Here is a 17443-nt window from a genome sequence, read left to right as displayed (position 1 = left end):
GCTGTATATTGAAGAGTGACTCATCTGAGTTATATCATCATTAACCTGCAGGCTGGTTATATATAAAGAGCAGAGCTGCGCTAAAATAATGAATAAGAAGACTGTGGTCAAGAATATAAATTAATACATTTAAAAAGTGTGTCTGCTGAGAGCAACAGATTCTGGAGCTAGGGACACCGGCCCTCACGGCCAAAAAATGAACCGGCCCACCGGGAATTCTCCCGGTCCTCCCGATTAGCCAATCCGGGCCTGACAGGTGAATTGGGTAGGATAAATTGTCCATAGTGTATGAGTGTGTGTGAATGTGTGTGTGGATGTTTCCCAGAGATGGGTTGCGTCTGGAAGGGCATCCGGTGCGTAAAAACTTGCTGGATAAGTTGGTGGTTCATTCCGCTGTGGCGACCCAGGATTAATAAAGGGACTAAGCCAACAAGAAAAATGAATGAATGAATTTACTAGATTATTTTCTTTGCATGATGTTGTTTATTAAGCTATTAAATGTAATGTTTCATGTAATAAATGAATGCTTATGTGCTTGACTTAACCTTAACAAACAGATCATAATATTGCATTGGAACGTGATCCACTTACATTGTGTTTACAGAATTTTTACAAATTACAATTTGTGACCGAGTGTGTGAAAACCAGACCACATCTCATTCTGAGATAACGTTTGACTGTAGCCATTCATTTCACTGTGATTTCAGTTGCTGACATGGTTTTACTCTAATCAAACTAACAATGATTACCCAATCAAACGCAGGAAATTAGGCATCTTCATAAAATGCGCGTGCATGAAAAGCTGCTTTAAAAAAATTGATAAAAAAATATGGTATAGACCCCGTCTCGCATTGATTCAAAACAGGACGTGCAATTTCATTATCAAATACGGGACGATTCCTTATTTAAGGAACGGGTGGCAACCCTACATAGAAGGTAAATCACATGATAATAAACTTCCTTAAGACATGGGCGATTTATAAATGCAGCAAAGTGTTTGGAAGCATTAAAAGTGTCCAAAATCTTTACTCGTGTTACCCTGCCAGTCCCACGCCAACCAATCCGCTCCAAGCTGGTCCCGAACCGGCAACCTTCCGCATGGGAATCGGTTGCTCCATCAAGGAGGCTAAAGACCAGGGGCCTCATGTACGAAGACTTGCGTGGAAATCTTACTAAAACATTGCGTACGCACAAAGCTGTAAATGTGCGTACGCAGAAAAAAATGCAGATGTATGAAACACTGCGTACGCCGAATCTCACGCATATTCTTTTGTACATCCGAATGAACGTGAAACTGAGCGCAACATGCACGAGCACATAACCCCTCCCTGCCTCCTCCCCCGTATGAATATGCTAATGACTATGCTAATGGTAAAACCCAACGAAAAAGCAATGGCAAAAGCAAGCAAAAAGAGAAACTTTGAACAGAATGTGAATTGGAGGTGCTGCTTTCGGAGGTAGATCGGAGAAAAGCGGTGTTATTTGCAAGTTTGTTTTTCGGAATTAACAACAAAAGAAAAAAAATAGAGTGGGAGAGTTTAGCTGATGCGGTTAACACAGTTGGGTCTGAACATCGCACTGAGTGCATTAAAAAAAAATAGTTTGGTTTATATTTGAAAAATGTTGCACAACTCTGAACAGTCTCAGTGGCGCGCTCGTAAGACGCATGTGATCATGTTTTGACACGTTCGAGCATGAACTCGGCTCGAATCCAGCGTCTGATGAACTCTTTCTTCCTTTTTTCCCCGCTACATATCATATTTTGCCTACTATTTATCACGAGAAAGACTAGTAGGAATCATTAATAAGTCTGTGCATCATATTTTATTTGCACATTTATTGAATGGAAATGTTTCTGATTCACGCATGCAAATTCATCTTCAGATAGTGTCTTTATAGCAATGTGCGTGCAGTAGATCGCTCAGATTACATTGGGAAAACAGGCGACCGCTGCAAATTGTGCTTTAATGTTTAGCTGGTCAACTGTATGGTATGGAAATCTTACATACCTACTAGATGAACCCGTCTCATACAGCTGCCATTGCAAGGATCAGACACTTTGTAGAGAAGAATTTAACACAACTGCCTCTAGGAGTCGCCAATGGAAATAAAACAGACACGCACAAAAAATGTGCGTACGCCTGCCAAAAAGCTGCCGTGAACCTGCGCACATTCCCACGTTCAGTTCATTGTTAGTAAATCCAAACGTGAGCGATTCTGAGCGTGAAATCTGGCGTACGCAAAGTTTTTGTGCGTACGCAGCGTTGATACATGAGGCCCCAGGGCTTCTATCATCTGTAGCTAGAGCACCTTTAGAGGTCAGAGGAGTGAGGTTTACCTGCATAGCACTTACTAGCTGGCCTCCATTACACTCATCCCCCTCAACCCCACTCCCATCTGGGTCATGGCACCAATGTAGACCCGCCGGTCCCACACCAACCAACCTGCTCCGAGTTGGTATCGAACCGGCGATCGTCCGCATGGGAGTCGGTTGCTCTACCAACACTGCAAAAAATGCTTTTCTTGTTTAGATTTTTTGTCTTATTTCTAGTCGAAGCATCTAAAATTTCTTATATTAAGAAGCATTTTCTACACAAGCAAAACAAATTGTCTTGTTTTGAGAAATAAAATGCCAATATTAAGTGAGGTTTTCCTTAAAACAAGCAAAATAATCTGCCAATGGGGTAAGCAAATTAATCTTGTTTTTTCTTTTGACGTAAGATTATTTTGCTGACCCCATTGGCAGATTATTTTGCTTATAATATTATTTTGCTATAAGTTGAGAAAAACTCACTTAATATTTGCATATTATTTCTCAAAACAAGAAAATATGTTTTGCTTGTCTAGAAAATTCTTCTTGATTTAGAAATTGTTAGATATTTGGACTAGAAACAAGACAAAAAATCTAAGTAAGAAAAGCATTTTTTGCAGTGAAGGAGGCTAAAGCCCAGGACCTCTTGTATCTGTCTCTAGAGCACCTTTAGAGACCAGAGGAGTGAGGTTTACCTGCACAGCACCTACTAGCTGGCCTCTGCTACACACGCATTGACCCAGAGACTGTTTACATACACGACACTGGTTAGATTAGAAGATGTCGGATGTTTACTGCATGATGACCGAAATGGCCTTAAACACCCAGCAGGCACAAGACACCAACATGACATCAGATTAAAGCTATAACGCAATAATATTGTTGTTATTTTTTAATCAAATTATCTCTCTGTGTCGTGTTTATATATCCGTTTCACCAAGACCATCTTTTAGAAGCGTTTAGATGTGATTAAAAGGTATTGTACACTGACACTGAGTGAAGCTGCTGCAGCTGCTGGACAGCCTCTACAGCACACAGAGCTCCATATTCTGCTCCATCAACACTGGATTTTCTACTTGCACAGTTTGCAATTGTCTGCTTTGTTCTGTTTCTTCATTGTTTGTAATTATTGATTTATTTTAACAAATGTGTCTGGAACTAAAATGTTAGGGAAAACAGCGTTTTCAATATTTTTTAATATTGTATGTTATTTATTTACACAAATTATAAATTGAATAGTAATAATAGTAATATTAGCAATAGTAATACAAGAATGAAAAAAAAAACCAATAGACTGGCTTAAAATAACCTTTAGTTGGGAAGGTGCTATAATAACCTATACTGTAGTTGGGTTATATGTTGGGGTATTTTTACCCCAGCTATTTTAACCGAGCACACATCCACAAATTACATATAAACACATCAGCTTTATACAGCATAATACTCACTACTCACTACTCTTAAGTACTTTTGAAAGGGCTGCTCTTTACTCATACTTTGAGTAATATTTACAGCAGACACTTTTACTCTGCTCACACTACATTTTTAGGCAAGTAATGGTACTTTTCCTTAAGTATGATTTTTCAGTGCTCTTTCCACCCTTGATAAATGTATGAATCATCTGCTGCTTTGTATTCATGATTTCCTTATTGAAGTTTTAATTAAGGTAACACTTTAACTTAAGGTGGCGAACACTGCATAAAACAACTTCTCTTTTAAAAAAAATGCTGGGATGTTTTAACCCCAGTTGTGTAACAATTTTTTTTTATTAAATGTAAAAAAAACATGGGTTAATTGTTAATAAAAATTATATGACCAAATTAAACCCAGCTTTCGGGTTCGTCCATATTTTACCAAATTTTGGTTTGAAATAAGCCAAGTTGGGTTAAACACTTACTTTAAATTTAAAATGTAATTAATTTTTTTACATTTTTACATAAAAAATGCTGGGTCAAATATAGACAAAAGTTTTATTTTATTTTTGTAATAAATTAAAAAAATAACCCAATGTTTGGGTTTTTACTTTTTAGATTTTTAAGTGCATGGCTCAGTGGTGTCGCACTGTGGCCTCACAGCAAGAAGGTTGCTGGTTTAAGTCGTGGCTGGGTCAGTTGGAGTTTGCATGTTCTCCCCGTGTTGGCGTGGGTTTCCTCCGGGTGCTCCGGTTTCCCCCACAGTCCAAACACATGCACTATAGGCGAATTGATGAACTAAATTGGCTGTAGTGTGTGAATTTGAATGTGTATGGGTGTTTCCCAGTACTGGGTTGCAGCTGGAAGGGCATCCGCTGTGTAAAACATATGCTGGATAAGTTGGTGGTTCATTCCGCTGTGGTGACCCCTGATAAATATAGGGACTATGCTGACTGAAATAAATGGATGAAAAATTAAATACTGGGTAAAAAATTGACAAAAAAATGTATTTAACTTTGTATTACTTATAAAATAACCCAATGGTTTGGTTTTTGCTTTTATTTTGTATGAATTTTTGTATTTTTAAATGTAAAAATGCTGAATCAAATATGACCAAAAATATAATTAAAATTTTAGATGAATTAAAAAACAATTATATTTTATTGAACATTATAAATAAATTTTAAATAAATATTAATTATGAAAAATAGAAAACATTTAATATTTTTAAATTGTAAAAACCCAGCAAATGACCTTTGAAATGTGTATCTTTTTATAATTAATTTCCATTTATTTAATCAGTCTCTCCAGGGTTTTACAGGGATACATTAAAAAAAAAAAAATCTGCAGCCTAAAATGACCTTTTCTCACTAAAATGATTTTGTGACGTCTTTTCTCAAACTGCAGAGCATCATTTCCTTCAATTCTCGTGTTTTCTGAAATAATACACAAACATCTTGCAAAATGCTTTCAATCTCAAGATTTATTGAACTCTCAAAATCGTCTGTATATTCATTCATTCATTTCCCTTGGCTTAGTCCCTTTATTCATCAGGGGTCATCACAGCGGAATGAACCGCCAACTCATCCAGCATATGTTTTACACAGCGTATGCTGCTGTACTGGGAAACACCTACACACTCATTCACACACACACTCATACACTACGGCCAATTTAGTGGATCAGTTCCCCTATAGTGCATGTGTTTGGACTGTGGGGAAAACCAGAGCACCCGGAGGAAACCCACACCAACACAGGGAGAACATGCAAACTCCACACAGAAACATCAACACAACTGGGACTCAGTGACCTTCTTGCTATAAGGCCACCGTGCTAGCCACTGAGCCACCGTGCCACTCATCATGTGTATATTCAATTATGTTTTTGTTCATGCTTGTTGCTATTTGGCCACATATCAGATTTCAGTTTGCCCTTTCCCAAAATATTGTGATGAATTTTCCCATTTGCAGTCAGAAAGGCCACTGGGTCACTGGGGAGAGGAATCAATGACACACTTCATTCTGTTCTCATGTTTTTTTAATGACTTGATCACTGTGCAACATTTCAAAGGAGGCGTCTTATGTCATCGCTTTATATTTGTTTGTGTAAATATAATATACTGTTTATCTGCTGCAATTACAGCCCATTGTGAGCCTGACATCATTACAGCAATGTACAGAGCTCAATTAGAGAGAGAGAGAGAGAGAGAGAGTGTGTGTGTGACCTTGAAAACAGCAGCAGGCCCAATACAGTGTCCCAGTTATCTATTTTACTCAGTGACATGAAGAGCTAAAGTCATTTATTAGCTCCTTAAAGAAGAACAGACACCGGCACCGGCTTAGCTCTCAAATCGCCCTTGCAATATTCACTCTTCTTTAAATATTTCCCAAATGATGTTGAACGGATTCAGGAAATGTTCACAGTATGTCTATATAATATTTAATATTAAATGTCACTTTAGGCTGAATACTAGTGTCTTGAAGAATATTTAATATTATGTTATCTTTATATTGCTGTCTTTAATACATTGACTTTATATTACTGTCATCATGGCAATGGTACTGTTTTGTCTGCAAATGTGAATAAATATTGTATATAGCCAGATGTGTATAATATATATAGGTGTTTAATATATATAGATGTCGTGCTGAATAAAATACATCTTAAGGCTAGATTTGAGTATTTTTAAGTTTATTACTGAATAATTATTTTGCCATTTTTTTATAAACCTGCAGTGACATTTTTAAATATATTTATTAATTTATTCGTTTATTTGTTTGTTTGTTTGTTCATTAATTCATTCACTAATTCAATAATTTGTTTATTTATTTTTTGTTAGTTTATTTGTTCATTAATTCATTCTCTAATTCATTAATTTGTCTGTTTGTTCATTAATTCATTCTCTAATTCATTAATTCATTTATTTGTTTGTTCATTAATTCATTCATTCACTAAGTCATTGATTCCTTTACTTATTTATTTGTATATTTGTTTGTTTGTTTGTTAATTAATTTACTAATTCATTCCTTTCTTTCTTTCTTTCTTTCTTTCTTTCTTTCTTTCTTTCTTTCTTTCTTTCTTTCTTTCTTTCTTTCTTTGATTGTTCAATGATTCATTCATTTACTAATTCATTAATTCCTCTATTTATTTATTTGTTTGTTTGTTCATTATTTCATTCACTAATTCGTTAATTTATTCATTTATTTATTTGTTTGTTTGTTCCTTAATTAATTTACTAATAAATTTATTTAATTGTTTGTTTGTTTGTTCATTAATTCATTTATTTACTAATTCATTGATTCCTTTTTTTATTTATTTGTTTGTTTGTTTGTTCGATCATTATTCACTAATTAATTTCTTTCTTTCTTGCTTTCTTTGTTTATTAATTAATTTATTTAATAGTTCATTAATTCCTTTATTTATTTATTTATTTATTTGTTTTTTGTTTGTTAATTCATTAATTTATTAATTCGTTAGTTTATTTATTTATTTATTTATTTGTTTGTTTGTTTGTTCATTAATTCACCAATTTATTTATTTATTTATTTATTTGTTTGTTTGTTTGTTTGTTTGTTTGTTTTTTCAGTAATTTATTCATTAAATCATTTTATCTCTTTATTTGTTTGTTTGTTCATTAATTCACTTATTCATTAATTTGTTTATTTGTTAGTTTGCTCATTGATTCATTAAACTTATGTTCATGTATTTATATAAATGTATTTATTAATGTATATAAATGTATTTATTTAAATACTGTTGACTGGCTTTGCTGTAGGTTCTGCTTTGTCTGATATTGTGATTAAGTATTGTATGTTATATATACACTACAGTATATTGCCAGATGTTGTGTTAAATAAAATGCATGTAAAGGCTGCAGTAGTTTTAAGTTGTGTGTTTATTATTGAAATATTTTTTTTAAACATCCCATATGACAAGATATACAAATACCTCAATAAATTAAGATTCAATATAAAAATAACAGTTCTATGTTTAATTTCAATGCATAGAATATAATTACATTAACATCTGCTATATTTATTTATTCATGTATGATTTTATTATATATATAAAATAAATAGAAATTGTATGATTAGGGCTATTTCACATTAAAAATACATAAGTAATATAAATAAAGAAAAATATTAAAAAAAAACAGTAAATACAAGAAATCAATAAATAATTCAGAATGAATTTGTATTTATATTAACCTTTTTATTTGAACAATTTCATTACAGACACAGCATAAATAAGATATACAAATAACATAAAAAATGTATATAAAATTATTATTTATTTGTACACTGCTTTATTATCTTAGCCACAGTTAGTTACATTATCATCACATATAACTAGTTTTATGTTTATTTATTTAGTAATGGCACTAAAAAAATAGTAAACATTAAATCAATAAATAATTCAATCAGTTTTTATATATAGGTCTATGTTTTTTAATAATTACATTACAGACACAGCATCCCGTTTGTGTGTGTGTGTGTGTGTGTGCGTGTGTGTGTGTGTGTATACAAGATATTTCAAAAACATTAAAAAAATAATATAAAATGAACAGTTATTATTTATTCGTTCACTGCTTTGTTATATTAGCCACATTTAGTTACATTAGCATCACGTATAACTAGTTTTATGTTTATTTATTTTGTAATGGCACTGAAAAAAATAGTAAGCACATTAAATCAATAACCTATTCAGTCAATTTTTGTATATATAATTTATTGGCCTATATTTTTTAAATAATTATATTACAGACACAGCATCCAGTACATATATATATATATATATATATATATATATATATATATATATATATATATATATATATATATATATATAACATTAAAAATATATAAAATTTTCAGTTAAATTTTATTTCTAACATATATAAATAAAACACGTCACGTTTAGTAACATTAGCATCACGTATAAATTGTTTTATATTAATTAATTTATTCTGGAATGACACCGAAACCAATTAATGTTTCCTGGCTGATGTGAACGAAATTAGCATTTTTCAGTGATGTCCAAAAATTTCCATTAAGTCCAATCATAACGTTCACCTGTGTATGAATATTCATATGCGCCAGGAGTGACGTCAGAGCCGAAACCCCAATGCGGTTGAACAGGCAGCAGCGAGCGGCGGCTCTATGGCTGCTGTGACTGACGGAGCTCATCATGGCTGAAGGAGGAGACGCGGAGGATGAGATTCAGTTTCTGCGAACGGTAAACGCTGGCTTTTCTGTCATAATATATCTCCTTTTCCCTGCGTATGGAAGAAATATTCGCGTCAGCATCGCGTCGTATCGTGTGCGTTTGCACGGAGCGCGGCCAGATGATCGCTCATTATAATGCAGCGGCGTCCAGTCAGGGATTCACTTCACAATTACTGTCATTTTAATCATCCAGTTTGGGGGTTTTACTTGTTCAGGCTGATGACTGATGTGGTGTGAAGATTTTTCTTCAGCGAGAATTTCCAACTTGACTCGTTAATCTCATTTACACTCGGATTAATACATGAGCAGAGGTGATCAATGTCATTAGTTAATATAAGTTCGATTTCCTTCAAGGAAGCTGCTGTGTCTTGTAGGAAATGAGTGTTTTCTTGCGTTTTCCAGTGTATGTACATGTTTTTATTTTGGTGTTTATGTGTGTATATCGATAAATTGGGCATTTACACGCTTTTGTGTGTTTGTATTTGTTTATATGTGTGTGTGAAGCAAGGTTTGTTGTCTGTATTTGACTGCTGATCAATCAATATATTGATTATTGAGCATAGTTCAATCCTTTTATCTCCAATATTCAACACTATCATCATATACATATCCATACATATGTGTTTGTGTGTTTACCAGACTGACCCTCCAATTAATAGGTTAGCTGAGGTGATCAATGTCATCTGTTAATATAAATACTATTTCATTCAAGGAGAAATTAAATGGTGTTAGAAATGTTTTCCAGTGTATGTGCATGTTTTCATTTTGGTATATATGTGTTTATGTGTGTATATATCGATAAATTGGGCATGCATATGCTTTTGTGTTTGTGTTTGTTTGTATTTAGATTTGTATGTGTGTTGGTTATATGTGTGTTATTTGACTCCTAATCAATCAAGATATTGATTAAAAAGCATAGTTAAATTGTTTTATGTCCACTATTCATCACTAAAATCAAATATTCTATATATACACTCATATATACACACACACATATCCATACATATGTGTTTATATATGTGTATGTGTGTATTTACTGTGCTGATGACTGACCCTCTAGTTAGCTGAGGTGATCAATGCCATTAGTTCAGTTTCGTTGGCAGAAACTGCTGTGTGGTGTTAGAAATATTGCTTTCCTGCATTTATATGTTTTTATTTAGGCTTATATGCATGTATGTGTGTGTATATATCGATAATTTTGGCATGCATATGCTTTTGTGTGTTCCCTCTTATATGTGTTTATATATGTGTGCGAACTGTAAAGCAAGGTTTGTTGTCATTAGTTGATATTTGACTTCTGATCAATCAATATATTGATAATCAATCACAGTTCTATCATTTTATGTCTAACATTATATACACACACACACACACACACACACACACAAACACACACATAATTTTTGCATGTATATGTTTTTTTATGTGTTCATATACATGTGTATTTGCTAACAGTCGATGGTAAATGTGTTTTAACCATCAAACAAAACCAACATTATTTAGGCTGGTGACATTAGCTGAGGTGATCAATGTCATTAGTTAATATAAGTTCGATTTCCTTCAAGGAAGCTGCTGTGTTGGGTTAGAAATGAGTGTTTTCTTGCATTTTCTGGTGTATGTGCATGTTTTTATTTTGGTATATGTGTGTATATATATCGAAAATTTGGACATGCACCTTGAAATGTACCTTGAAAACGCACCCATGACTAGTGTGTGAAGCAAAGTTTGTTGTCTTTATTTGACTTTTGATCAATCAATAAATTGTTTATGAATCATTCAAATTAATCATAGTTCAATTATTTAATGTCTAACATTCAACATTAAAGTGTTCTCCTAATTACAGTAGACATCTAGACCATTTCAACGTGGTCATGTCTTTGGCCCATAAACATTTCCTACTTGTTATCAAGCTATTTCATAACTGTAACAAGAGGCAATTCAATCATAAGTAATTGTTAAAACAGCTTTCATAACATTTATTTATCAGTATGTGGCTCTTTTTGGACTCTCCGAAGCTATAGAAAATGAAAATAGAAAATATGTTGGGACCATTGTTTTTGTTTACATCTCTCAAAATAGTCTATACATACATACATACATACATTCATACATACATTTACACACACTGATCAGTTTATAGATGTTTTTATGTGTTCATATGCATGTATGTGTGTATTTGCTAACAGTTGATTGGAAATGTGTGTTAACCATCAAACAAAGCCAACATTATTTAGGCTGATGACTGACACTTGAATTAATATATTAGCTAAGGTGATCAGTATTATTTGTTAAAATAAGTTCGATTTCCTTTAAGGAAACTGCTATATGGTGTTAAAAATAATGTTTTCTGGCTGTTTCCAGTGTATGTGCATGTTTTCATTTTGATATATATGTGTTTCCGTGTGTATATATTGATATATTGGGCATGTATATGCTTGTGTGTGTTTATTAGGGGTGTAACGATATTAAAACCCAACCGAAATATCGCGATACACCAACCACGATACGTATCGCGAAACTCTCGTGGCGTACCGCGGTACTCTCACGCCCCCTGCTGCCCATTGTTGAGGTTGACGTCACTTGTCTCTAACTAATTAAACCAATTAAAACACATCTTTAATATCATATTTGATTAAATTGTTTTAGTAATGATGAGGATTTGTTCTAAATATTATATTCTAAAGTTAGTATTTTAGTGCATGTTATGTCATGTGACTTGAGTAGGCATCACACTCGTTACTACTGGACGCAGGACGGCTGCTTCACATAGTTCTGAGATTGCAGATCCCCCAGACACATTTAAGTCATCTGTGTGGAAACATTTTGGTTTTCCAGTTGAGTACAGGAATAGAATTCGTGTCGTAGACAAAGTGCACGCCTGTCTGTCTCAACTGTTTCACGAAACTTACTTGTAAGGAAAAACATTTAAAAAGTGTGGTAATTTCACAATGTGAGGGTGTAAGCAACAGAACTGCCAACAAAAGTGATTTAATGTACAAAAGTAAAACCAGAATAATGCCCAAACATACAAAAAAAAGAAATATTTACACTAATAAAAATAATATAATAAAGTAACAAATTCAAACAAAAGTATCAAACAAAAATTAGTTAAACTCGAGCAAGGGGGTGATAGTGAAGACAAACAAAAGAAATAAATATAATAAAACAATTCTAACTCATGAATAACCCCTCTTACCTCGCTAAAACTGATGAAAAGAAAAAAAAAAGGTCTTCAGCGCCGTGCGCCGCATTCTTCCATATACTGAATAAAATAAACAAAGATGACCTTCACCTCTTACCTGATGTCTTTAACAATACATTTTCTACGTGTTTGCAAAATGGAAATCGTATGACATTTTCCCTATCCACCTTACACTGAGACTGAACTTGAGGAGATACAGCTATATTGTCGGGAAGGAGCGGAGCTAAAAAATAATATACAAATCAATTAAAAATAAAAATGTACAAACCTCACAAAATTTCTTAAAGTGGGCAAAAGTAATGCAAAATAATTTTACCCAAACGAAAGTTAAGCAAAAACAACGAAAATCATAATCATGTCAGAAAAATACACGAAAAACGAGATCAAAGGAAAAAGCGCTCTCTCTCCCGCTCTTCCTGACATGCTTTTTACATTCCCGCGCTGCGTCGCCAAATGATGATAGATCGGTCTCCAGACCAATCAGCTGTCAAAAAGGCGGAATTACAGAAATGACAGGCATCAGCTGTCGTTAAGGCGGACCTACATAAATGACCGGCATAGAGGGAGCGGGAGAGAGAGAGAGAGAGATCGGGAGGCAAACATACAGTCGACTACAACCCTAACAGTTGTAGTTTCAGACACAACCGCAATGTATTTTACTGGTGAATATGTCATAAAAAAACACTTTACAAACACAGTATATGTATATTTTTCATTTATTTAAACGGAAACTTATCTATCTAAATGAAACCATATAATTAAAAATGAGCATCTGAGTCTGCACAGAGATCAAGCCTCTCATCGGAGAATGTGGATATTATGGTGTTTTTGAAGAAGATCTTTCACTAGTCTACACTGCAGTTATTTATTTAATTTTAGTTTACTTAGTTAAGATGGCTGCACTAAAGAGAATAGTTTTTTTCTGACTAGTCTATATTGAAGGTATTTATTTAATTCTAGTTGTTTACTCTGGTATCCTGACTGTACTAAACATGCGATAACAAAGTTAATAAAGAAAAAGGTAAGATGTTCTTGTTATTAAGTGAATTGTACCTTAGCATTGCTGGTAACATGACATCAACCCTAACCCCACCGCAAACAGAAACCGAACCGTACCGAACCGAACCGAACCGTGCCTTTTGTGTATCGTTACACCTAGGGTTGTAACGGTATGAATTTTTCACGGTATGATAATCGTCTAAAACAATACCACGGTTTGACGGTTTCGCGGTATACGGTATGTTACAAATGTTACAAAATAATAGAACAGTGAAGCAAATTTGACTTTTTCCAAATAATATATTTTCAGTTACTATAAACAACACCACTTACAATGAACAAATAAAAATAAGAAAATAATAAATAATGTGTCAAAGTCCAAATAAAGTCCAAATAAACATGGTGCAAATCCTCAGTAAAAAAATAGATATAAATATTTACTATACTATGAATAGTTACATAACGAAACTAGATTCAATATGGAACATCCTTAGGTTTATGTGCCAGCATGGATATGGTTGTCTATGGATATGGATTTGGATATGGTTGTCTGCAATGCAGACAAACAGCTGCACCTTCATTTGCGTCCTTTGAAAACAGCAAGAGCAGCAGTTCGTCTTTGCTGTGTCACTGTTTTGTCATGTTTCTGTGCTGCTGTGCATGCAAAAGTACTTAGTATGAGAATTATTTCATGAAAAACTTTTTTTTTTGCGTTTTATTTAGCCGCGCATAAATGTATGTCTATCTCTCATTCCGCGTTGTTCAAAAAGCTTGGTCCACAAACAAAAGCGAAACCTATGCTTATTGGTTGTGATATAGCGAGTTTAAACCAATCTGGGCATGGAGGAGGGACAATGCATCAATGTATCATGTCTGATTTGTCCGGAGACACAGTGACGAGCGTTTCTTTGTCAAATCAGCGTTGTCAAATGTTGATGACGTATCCGCACTGATTCCGGAGCCTCTGAAAGTCCGCGAATGTTATGTGATACAGCACTGGACAGCTGAGATTCTCTTCTTTATGCCAATCTTTGAATTGTATGAATCGGATCAGCGGATCAAAAGTTATTAAACATTTAAGAGCAATACTTATTTTTAGCCGCGGGCGGCTGTCTCGGTCTTTAAGGGTTAAAACCGTTGATATGCAATTGTTCATGGTATGATAATCGTGCACGTTCAAATCGTGGTAAACCGTCATACCGGTATATTGTTACAACCCTAGTGATCAGCATTATTTGTTTCAATAAGTTCGATTTCATTTAAGGAAACTGCTGTATGGTGTTAAAAATAATGTTTTCCGGCTGTTTCTAGTGTATGTGCATGTTTTCATTTTGATGTATATGTGTTTCCATGTGTATATATCGATATATTGGGCATGTATATGCTTTTGTTTGTTTATATATGTATGTGTGTTGGTTTTAGTAAGGTTGTCTTTATTTGACTTCTGATCAGTCAATATATTGATTACAAATCGAATGCATTAAGTTCAATTCAATTAATGTATGTCCAACATTCAACACTATAATTAAGTCTTCATCTGTTTTCATTTGGCCATATATGTGTTTATATGTGTGTGTTTACAGATTATTTGTGCATGTATATGCTTGTGTGTGTTTATATATGTATGTGTGTTGGTTATAGCAAGGTTGTTTCTCTTTATTTGACTTCTGATCAATCAATATATTGATTATGATTTGTTAAGTTCAATCATTTAGGTATATACGTGTTTCTATATGTATATATCGATAATCTGAGCATGTATACCATTTTGTGTGTTAATGTTTGTGCGAAGCAAGGTTGGTTGTCTTTATTTGACTTCTGATCAGTCAGAAACCCACGCCAACATGGAGAGAACATGCAAACTCGATACAGAAACACCAAATGACCCGGCCGGGGCTCGAACCAGCGACCTTCTTGCTGTAAGGCAACAGTGCTAACCACTGAGCCACTGTGTCACCGTTTTATGTCCAACATTCATTCATTCATTTTCTTGTCGGCTTAGTCCCTATTTAATCTGGGGTCGCCACAGTGGAATAAACGCCAACTTATCCACCATATGTTTTATGCAGTGGATACCCTTCCAGCTGCAACCCATCTCTGGGAAACATCCACACACACTCATTCACACGCATACACAATTTAGCCAACCCAATTCACCCGTACCACATGTCTTTGGGCTTGTGGGGAAAACCGGAGCACCCGGAGGAAACCCACGCCAACACAGGGAGAACATGCAAACCCAGCAGGGGCTCGAACCAGCAACCTTCTTGCTGTGAAGGGACAGTGCTAACCACTGAGCCACCGTGTCTCCATTTTATATTAAACTTTCAACACTAAAATCAAGCCTTCATCTGTTTTCGTTTAGGTATTGATGTGTGTATGTGTGCATATATTGATAATTTGGACATGTGTATGAGTTTGTGCTCATATATGTGTGTTTATATACTGTATGTGTGTGTGTGTGAAGCACATGGTTGTCTTTATTTGACTTCTGATCAATCATTATGCTGATTATAAATCGTTAGGTTCAATTCAATCAATTTATGTCCAACATTCAACACAAAACCTGTCAATCTTCTCTCCCCCTCCAACCATCCACACGCTTTCTTTTCTGCACTTATTTCCCAGATGATTCCAGAAGCTTTATGAGCAGTTATAATGCCAGCTCATGATGATGTACAGGTTATTTAGGACTCTTAACTTCATAAATGCTTTCCAACGCTGACATCAAACTGAAAGAGCCAGACAATCATCAATAGTGATGATCATTAATGTCAACTTCTCTGCTTAAAGATTGTCACTTCAGTAGTGGGCTGTTTATAGTCAGATATTTCTGCTCATACACTCTTGGCTACAGCATCTGTCCTGCATAGTTTAGCTCCAACGTCCTTAAACACACTAGCCTGGAAGTTTCTAGTATACCTAGAAAGAGCTTGATTGAGAAGGGTCTGGCTGCAGATTTGCACTTGCACTCTCAGGCTTGTACTCTCAGGCTTGCACTCTCTAGCTTGCACTCTCTAGCTTGCACTTTTGAGCTTGCACTCTCAGGATTGCACTTTTGAGCTTGCACTCTCAGGCTTTCACTCTCGGGTTTGCACTCTCAGGCTTTCACTCTCGGGCTTGCACTCTCAGGGTTGCACTTTCGAGCTTGCACTCTCTGGCTTGCACTCTCTGGCTTGCACTCTCAGTATTGCACTTTTGAGCTTGCACTCTCTGGCTTGCACTCTCAGTATTGCACTTTTGAGCTTGCACTCTCAGGATTGCACTTTTGAGCTTGCACTCTCAGGCTTTCACTCTCGGGTTTGCACTCTCAGGCTTTCACTCTCGGGCTTGCACTCTCAGGGTTGCACTTTCGAGCTTGCACTCTCTGGCTTGCACTCTCTGGCTTGCACTCTCAGTATTGCACTTTTGAGCTTGCACTCTCTGGCTTGCACTCTCAGTATTGCACTTTTGAGCTTGCACTCTCAGGATTGCACTTTTGAGCTTGCACTCTCAGGCTTTCACTCTCGGGCTTGCACTCTCAGGGTTGCACTTTCGAGCTTGCACTTTCTGGCTTGCACTCTCTGGCTTGCACTCTCTGGCTTGCACTCTCAGTATTGCACTTTTGAGCTTGCACTCTCTGGCTTGCACTCTCAGGATTGCACTTTTGAGCTTGCACTCTCAGGCTTTCACTCTCGGGCTTGCACTCTCTGGTTTGCACTTTCGAGCTTGCACTTTTGAGCTTGCACTCTCAGGCTTGCACTCTCTGGTTTGCACTTTCGAGCTTGCACTTTTGAGCTTGCACTCTCAGGCTTGCACTCTCTGGTTTGCACTTTCGAGCTTGCACTTTTGAGCTTGCACTCTCGGGCTTGCACTCTCTGGTTTGCACTTTCGAGCTTGCACTTTTGAGCTTGCACTCTCAGGCTTGCACTCTCTGGCTTGCACTCTCAGTATTGCACTTTTGAGCTTGCACTCTCTGGCTTGCACTCTCAGGGTTGCACTTTCGAGCTTGCACTCTCAGGCTTGCACTTTCGAGCTTGAACTTTCAGGCCTGCACTCTCGGGCTTGCACTCTCAGGCACCCACACTTCCTCTGCAAGTGTGCCTTCTTCTGTCTATCCGTTTGTCTGTGCATTTGTCTGTCTATCGGTTCATCTAACATTCTGTCTATACCTTTGTATGACTCCTGTCTATTCATCTGTCTATCCATCTATCTGTATGTCTGTTTGTTTGTATATCATCTGTCTGTCTAAACATTTATCTCTCCGTCCATCTGTCTGTCTGTTCATGTCTATTAATTTGTCTATTTCTCATTC

The 17443-nt window shown here is 35.5% G+C and overlaps 1 protein-coding gene across 11 annotated transcripts in view; it reads left to right on the top strand.

Moving 5' to 3' along the window:
* The first annotated feature begins 8832 nt into the window (after positions 1-8832).
* Positions 8833-17443, top strand: part of LOC101884734 (ryanodine receptor 3-like) — a 275348-nt gene continuing 266737 nt past the window's right edge. For all 11 annotated transcript variants that reach the window (XR_012393129.1, XR_012393127.1, XR_012393126.1 and 8 more), the window contains exon 1: positions 8833-8958. Coding sequence is in view for 7 of the 11 variants with exons in the window: in XM_073927942.1 (XP_073784043.1) it covers positions 8911-8958 (48 nt within the window). In the remaining 4 variants the exon portion in view is untranslated. The remainder of the gene's footprint in view (positions 8959-17443) is intronic.

The sequence above is a fragment of the Danio rerio genome, chromosome 17 (genome assembly GCF_049306965.1).
Source record: "Danio rerio strain Tuebingen ecotype United States chromosome 17, GRCz12tu, whole genome shotgun sequence".
NCBI classification, from domain to species: domain Eukaryota; kingdom Metazoa; phylum Chordata; class Actinopteri; order Cypriniformes; family Danionidae; genus Danio; species Danio rerio.
Note: the sequence above shows the minus strand (reverse complement) of the source record. Positions and strands in the feature narration are given on the sequence as shown.